The sequence below is a fragment of the Morus notabilis genome, unplaced genomic scaffold (genome assembly GCF_000414095.1).
Source record: "Morus notabilis unplaced genomic scaffold, ASM41409v2 Scaffold1249, whole genome shotgun sequence".
Taxonomy (NCBI): domain Eukaryota; kingdom Viridiplantae; phylum Streptophyta; class Magnoliopsida; order Rosales; family Moraceae; genus Morus; species Morus notabilis.
Window position 1 is genome coordinate 1 of NW_010357488.1, and position 8,107 is coordinate 8,107.

The 8,107-nt window shown below is 36.1% G+C and overlaps 1 protein-coding gene across 1 annotated transcript; it reads left to right on the plus strand.

Moving 5' to 3' along the window:
• Positions 1–63: 63 nt before the first annotated feature.
• LOC112093175 (disease resistance protein RPP5-like) lies at positions 64–3,344 on the plus strand. Its single transcript, XM_024171142.1, has 4 exons — positions 64–660; positions 887–1,408; positions 1,488–2,657; positions 2,736–3,344. Exons 1-4 carry the CDS (start codon positions 64–66, stop codon positions 3,342–3,344), a joined length of 2,898 nt encoding a protein of 965 aa, XP_024026910.1.
• The last annotated feature ends 4,763 nt before the right edge of the window (positions 3,345–8,107 follow it).

Sequence of the window (8,107 nt, forward strand, 5' to 3'; positions counted from 1 at the left end):
CATAAATTGTATTATTTAAGGTCTGGGATTTTCTCAGTCATTACAGTAACAACTAGAGATGCTATGGTGCTTAGGGGTATGGCAGTGGATGGAATGTATGAGGTTGAGAAATTACATTTCAATGAGTCTCTTCAACTATTTAATTCGATAGTTTTTAGAGGAAATGCTCCTGATATGGATTATATGGAGCTATCGAAAAATGTGGTTGAGCATGCTGGTGGCCTTCCATTGGCAATTACAGTTTTGGGTAAACAATTTCGTTCCCTCCGTATTCAGAGCCTAAAAAGTTGGGAAATGGCGTTGGAGAAACTAAAAATTCTTCCTCATAATGATATTCACAATGCGTTGAGAATAAGCTATGATGGGCTAGAGAAAGAAGAGAAAGATATCTTTCTAGATATTGCATGTTTCTTCAAAGGGAGGTGTAGACATTTTGTGGAAGAGATACTGAATGGTTGTGATTTTTTCGCAAGTATAGGTGTGGATATTCTCATTGACAAGTCCCTCATAACTATTGATCCTCGTTATAATGGGCTTCAAATGCATGATCTATTGCAAGAAATGGGTAAAAAAATAGTTTGTCAAGAAGCTACAGAACTTGGAGAGCGCAGTAGGCTATGGATTACTAAAGAGGCTTGTCAAGTCCTAGAGAACAATGAAGTAAGTGCCAGTGTATTTCCATAATTCACTTTAGAATTGCATTACTAACTTGTAGATTAAGCGATTACACCAATCCATTGTTTATTGAGATGTCTTCATGTATACAATACTAACTTAGATTGCTTTTAATTTTTTCATGATATATAAGTACATTCATTGTGTGTGTACACATAACAGTACTGAGGTAACTTGCCATATACTCTATATGTGGATACTAAAATGACAGGGGACTGCAAAAGTTGAAGGAATATTCCTAGACTTGTCCAAAATTGATGAAGAGATACACTTGGAACCTACAGTTTTCAGAAAGATGTCTAATTTGAGATTGCTCAAAATTTACAATTCCTCTTCTGTCAAGAAAGGCAAATTGTACCTTCAAGATCTCCAGTATCTTCCTCGTTCACTTAGGTATCTCGAATGGCATGAATATCCTCTAAAATATTTACCATCAAACTTTAAGCCAAAAGGAATATTCCTAGACTTGTCCAAAATTGATGAAGAGATACACTTGGAACCTACAGTTTTCAGAAAGATGTCTAATTTGAGATTGCTCAAAATTTACAATTCCTCTTCTGTCAAGAAAGGCAAATTGTACCTTCAAGATCTCCAGTATCTTCCTCGTTCACTTAGGTACCTCGAATGGCATGAATATCCTCTAAAATATTTACCATCAAACTTTAAGCCAAAGAATCTTGTTGACCTAAAGATGCCCTACAGTCACCTTGAGCAACTTTGGGTTGGAGTCCAGGTATATATCCTACACTGTGGTACTGAACCTAATTTATAATGCATAGTTTAGTTATTATTCTCATTTCCTTATGTTACAGGACCTTGAAAAGTTAACAGACATTGATCTAAGACACTCAATTCACCTAACTCAAATTCCGGATCTGTCACGTGCTCCAAATCTTGCGAGAATAAATCTCCAGTATTGCACAAATTTGTTTCAAGGTCCTTTGCATACTCAGCAAAATCTTAACAAGCTTCAGAGTGTTCCAGATAGAATATTTGATGCTGCCTCTATGACAACTCTTACTCTCAACACTCTTCCAATGACTATAACCCGGAGCGTCGTGTCTTTAAATTTAAGTTCAACTGGAATAACGTCTTTGCCTTCATCAATTGTCTCTCTCAATAATCTTTCGAAATTGTCTCTCAGAAACTGTACAAGACTTGCAAGTCTTCCAAGTTGCATGAATAAGCTGGATTCTCTAAAGGAACTTCGATTAGACGGGTGCTCAATTCTTGAGATGTTTCCAGAGCTTCCATTGAATATAATGAAGTTGGATATTGGAGGGACAGCAATAAAGCATGTGCCCTCATCATCAATTGAGGATCGATTTTATCTCTGGAGTATTAAAATGTCCAATTGTAAAAGTCTTACGAGTTTACCATCCAACATTTTTAAGATGAGGTCACTTCGTAATCTTAATCTTAATGGTTGCGCAAATTTGAAGTGCCTTCCTGAAATCTTAGATCCTATGAAAATTTTAAAATGGCTTTGTTTACGCGGAACGGGGATTAGAGAGCTACCAATATGTGATATGGCTAACCTTTCGGATCTCGATCTTTGTGATTGTGCAAAACTTGAATATTTTCCAATCTCAAGTGATTTCCACCGTTGGAATCTGAAATCTCTTGATCTCAGTCGGTCTAATATAATAGCAATCCCTGCAAGCGTCAGAGGGCTTTCTATGCTGAGAAGGATTTCCGTAAACAATTGCAAGAATCTTCGTTCAATACCAGAGCTTCCATTGGGTTTACGATCTCTTTATGCAAGCAGGTGCCCGTTGTTGGAAGTGGTGTCAAATTCAAAGAGAGCACTCACACAAGAGTTTTGGGATTATGTTCAAAATGAAAAGGACAATGGCTGTCAAGTCTCAATATTTTGTGATTGCTTGAAATTGGATCAGACGCAGCGTCAAAGTATTTTAGTGGAATTCCAGCTTAGAGTTTTTCGGACCGCTACACGATTTAGATGTAAATTCAGCTTACAGGTACGCTTTCTTTGTGTTATGTTTAATCCGAACTAGTTATGCAATTGAAATAGAGCTTGACTCTCTTCTATGGTACAGAGTTTGCCTCGTTGGATTGGTGCGTGTTGTCTGGGTTATGAAATTCCAAAGTGGTTTGAGTATCAATCAGAGGGACCTTTTATTGATATAAAGCTTCCACTGGAAAGGCAGAATTTCAACTTCCTGGGTATTGTATTTTGTGTTGTTGGTTACTCTTATTCCGAATGCAAATACATGGATTTAAGATGTAAAGTCAATCTTAAAGCGAACCAGGGGGAAAACAGAGAATTCACTTCAGTGTTTGATTATATTCAAGAAGTTTGCATGAAGTTTTCAAGTAATGTGTGGATGTGGTATGTGCCTGGTGACTATCATAAATGGCTCAATGCAGTGGAGGCGTCATTTGACTTTTCATTCCATGAATGGGATAGGAGAAAACGTGGACGGTTTAAGACTTCCAAGCATGAAGTGAAGAAATGTGGGATCCACCTGGTATATCAAAAAGAAATAGAGGAATTCAGATTCAATTTCATGAATGCTGGTCAACATCATGTACTTGAGGAATCAGCAGCCGAGCAGCCTGAATCCATTGCACGCGGAACCGTCGACTTTGATACAGATGAACCACATCTCAAGAGAATTAAATTTACAGATTCCTTTGACTGCTGATTATTTGATCTCTTCCTGGAATGCATCATCGGTAATTCCAAAAAAAAAAAAAGTGTGAATATGGATTTTGATTTCTTTCTACTACTCTACTTTGTGAATAATACAGCTTTGTTATATAAGACACTATTTTCTATAATATTTAGTTTTTATGTTCCTTTATTTCAACTTCTTTTTTGTTTGAACTTATTATTTTGCTTTTGTGTGGGTATATCCTTCTTTTAGGTTTCTGGATGTTCGAAAAAGAATACAGAGCATCAATTAAAAAAAAAAAAAAAAAAAAAGAACAGAGCGTAATACAACATAATTTTCTATCCTTTTTTTTTTATTATATATAATTCAGTTCAACAGTTGGGGAGCATTTAGGTGGAGATTAAGGTTACATTTTGTTCCATGATTTCTGTTTTAGAATAAGGCAATCACAGTTTAATGTGAATTCTTTTAGTTTATCTAGTTTAGGCTTTTTCTCTGTTCTTGTACTTAGCTATTGGTTTCTGATCTGTGTGGTTATTGAAAGGTGATATGCTGATTCGGCCATAATATTCCCTCATGACAATGTAGAAGAAGCAGGGCTTAAGGTCTTTTGAAATTCACAAGTTGTTAATCTCTGATGTTCTCTTTCTTGTAGAAAACAATGCTGGCTGTTCCATAATATTGCTGCATCCCTGTTCTCTCTTTTGCAATACATTTTGAAATTCTTTGCATTTCTTTACAGCCATAAATATCAATAGACCTTGCCTTAATGGATGGTGTGAATATATTTCATAAACCAAATTCAAATTGAGGACGACAAATTATAATGTGCTTCGGAGGCAATGCATTTTGAAGAATGTTCTTTTGCAATACATTTTGAAATTCTTATGGCAGTTTAAGTTTATGCGAATAACAGTTCTCTTGTAGCGGTGTTTCTTATGACAGTGTAAGTCTGTCCTCTATTCTCTCTTTGCATTTCCTATTTCCTAGGTGCCTTACTAACGTGAAACAGTTTTTCATATTTCGGACCTGTTATCCGTTGACTTTGAAATCCTACTAGTTGAGTTTCCATAGCTGAATGCCACCCAACATCAGTAAGTGGGTATTAGTGGTCAAAGAGAGTTCATGTAACAAATAACCTTTTAAACGCTTTGAGATTGGTATTTAATCGAGTTCAGTATGATTGTAGGATGAGTAGAAGAGCACTGATCCAACGGCGTAAAGTGTGGTCCATGTTTTGACATAATATTTAGCCAAAATCCTTGCAGTATCAGGTCATCATCCTTTAAGTTCATGTATCGATGGATCTATTTCTTCTACTATTAATTTTATGTAGAATTGGTTGAGATCCAATTTGTCCCTCTTTCATATCCACGATTATCCAACTTATGAACTTTGCTCGTGTTATTTCCATGAAAATGATATATAGAATGTTTTGGCCATGCTTCAATAAGTTTTTGATAAGTCCATTTCTTGATCATGTTTTTATTTGCAGTATAATGAGAAGTGCTTCAGAGTGCTGCATTGTGATATTTTTGAAGAAGAAAGACAAACTCAATTATGGTGTTTCCCAAAGAACGAGTTAAATTGCAAGAGAAAACAGATGGAAGATATCTTTATGGTGTTTCCGAATGTGGTTAGATTTTGTTAACTAACATTAGCATTAATTTTGGGACTTCGAAGTGTTGTTACTTGTTGCTATTTTTGTTAACTAACATTAACATTAGGCAAACTCTTAAAATAGCTCTCGCTTTTCTTTCCTTCTCGGTCGCTGCATTGGCTTTCTCTTGTTCGCCGCTGCTCATTGTGGACTGCTTTGAGAAAAATGCAGGTGGAGATGTTACTGTTGGTTGCTGCTCCACTTCATGTGTCCTTGTTGGTTACTGCTCCACTTCTAGTTAAATCAGTCATATCAGCATTGATTGTCCCGAAAGGAATGAACTGAATCATTTGTGATTGTATATAAATGGTTTGACCAGAAGACTTTGCGTTAATGGATGGTGTGAATATGTTTCATAAATCAAATTCAAATTGAGGACGACAATTATAACGTGCTTCGGAGGTAATGCTCTAAGTTGGGCATTTTGCAGATTTCAGTTGTTGGAGGATTTATCCTTCTCTTTTCTTTGAGCGAGGGCTAGATATTAGTCTATTATACATATTGATATTTGTTAGGCATCCTTAAGTCGAAAAGCTACTTTAGGAGTATGGTTCCAGCATAAAGAAACATAATTGGTATTAAACAATTTCTCATTTCAACAGCTGGCTATTTTCTCAAATAAAGAAATTAATAAGTTTGGAAGTTTTTAACGCGGGTGGGTGAAAAAAACCCACCACAATTTATGTTGGAGAGACACAGGTCTTTGAGTGCTTCCATTATATAAACCACTTTACATTCTTATTCACTTTTTATGTGGGACAATACATGTATGCAATTTTTTCAACACCAATGCTTCATTTTTTTTTTGTTTTTTTTTTTGTTTACTAATTGGAAGTCACATTGTAACACCCTGAAAAATTAATTGAGATTAATTAAGGTAATTGAGATTATTAGTGTGCATAATCTGGATTATTAATTGAGATTCATTAATAAATGTTTCTGACACGTGTGAGTTTAAATAGTTCCAAGGTATTTAAATTATTCTTAGTAATTTATTTTAACCTAGAAGTGTGTATGGGCGCATTTCTGGACTGTTCTTTTAAAATATTGACACATGTCATTTTCTTTTCTTTTTCTTTTTCTTTTCTTTTCCTTTTTCCTTTTTCCTTTTTCCTTTCCTTTCTCTTTCCTTTCCCGTGCACTCTTTCTTTCTCCTTCACTCTCACTCTCCCGCTCACTCTCTCTCTCTCTCTCTCTCTCTCATTTGTGTCCCAAATCAAACGGATCTTGAACCAAGGAAAGATTTAAAGAAGTTTTCAACATCAAGAGAAGGATTCGAGGTAAGATTACTGAAAGAACCTCTCTTGAATCTCAAGTTTTTAAATTTCAAAACCTACTTTTGGTTCAAACCGGATTTTGATGATTTTTGAGTAAAAACTAGAGTAGAAATTGGAGATCTTGGGTTCTTTGGACTTGTTTTAGGACCTAGAACCCAGATCTAGTGGTTTCCCTTTGAAATATCTCGATTTGGGACTGGATTTGCAGGTTTTGGACTGATTTCTGTGAGCTTTTCTCGCGCAGCTAATTCCACCGGTCGACCTGTGCGGTCGACCGGATCACATGGAAACCGGTCGACCTATGCGGTTGACCAGATTGCAGGTTGGCCGGTCGACCTGTCCGGTCGACCGGTGTGCACACTACCGGTCGACCGGTAGTGTCACACTGCTCTGTCACCGGTCGACCGGTTGTGTGACGACCCTAACTTTTGATCGTCATCCTATACTCATATTTAGCATTACTTAACCTCTAACACTTACTAATTATAACTTGTTAAAAATTCAGGCCAATTTTTTTCATTCTTACCATGTACGTCTAAATGATGTAGCATTTAACTAGTCTTCTATTTTCAACTATTCGTAAAATGCTGTAGCATTCTAACAGCATTCTGTACATTAGTCATTGTCAAAATGCTGTAGCATTCTGACAACATTCTGTTATATTAGTCATCAAAATACATAAAACACTATTTTATTTTACATATAAAGTTCAGCAGCGTTTCCAAAACACATGATGCGTCCACAACTCATTTGCCCACATTCCGCTGCTACACCTTCTCTGCATGCCCAGCATCAAGTTTTAGGGAGCCGGTGCCTTACCCGTGCTTCCTATAACACGAACAAACTTAATGAGCTTTTGCTCAGCAAGTATCAATAAGTCATAACAGATGCAATAATTATGCATACCCATATATGCATTCATATCATATAGCCTAGTACAAAATTCTAAACGACTTTCATTCTGTATTTCTCATTCTTTTCATTCTTGTTTACGGATACCATATCGTTATATGGAATGGTTTCCATGTTTCATTTTCTTGTCTTTTACTTCTTAGGGGCCCTGTCCTGTTGTACCATAGCGCGCATAACCAGTGAGGAGTGGGGTAGCTAACCAATCCAACTCAGTCACGGTTTCATATCTTTCATAGTCTCATAATAACCTTTCCTTCGAAGGCTGGTACAAATAGGACGTTTAGTCTCTTACCGTTTATCAATTTTCTCATTGAAACGGTAACTTTAGTTAAATCTTATGAATTTGTGCATTATTGAGCATCTTATCATGAGATTAACTTTTTGTTAAACTTTAACATTTCACTTTTCTTAGTTTGATCTCGACCTAACATCGATACATATTTTTGTAGAATAAAGTTCTACGATTACATAAGTCTTGTAGATACTTACCTAACATAGTATCTAGCATTCACATTGTATCTATCATTCAAAATTCTACTATATGCACAATCTTTGTGCAACATAGAAAAGCAAGCTTGTTCGTGTCATAGCCATAGAAAAACTATTGTACTTACCAAAGTTTCGCTAACAACGCGTCCTTTGTCTCCCTCGACGCTTTCCAACTACAACCGTTAGTCGGCCCTATTGCATAAATTTTTCGATCGTTAGATTCAGAATCTATGATCAACAATTACATTGAAATTTACTTCGGAAAAGTGTACAATCCTTATGTTTGGTATTCAACCTCAAATCATTTCCTATCTCAAGGATTTGCACTAAAATCGTGCAAATGACTCAGTCATGGGCCTAATTTTCAATTTTGGTCCAAAACTGTGAATTCTCGTTGTGTTCGGTTTCTAACCATCACCGATTATCGAAACATCTTTCTTTTCACACTTTAATCC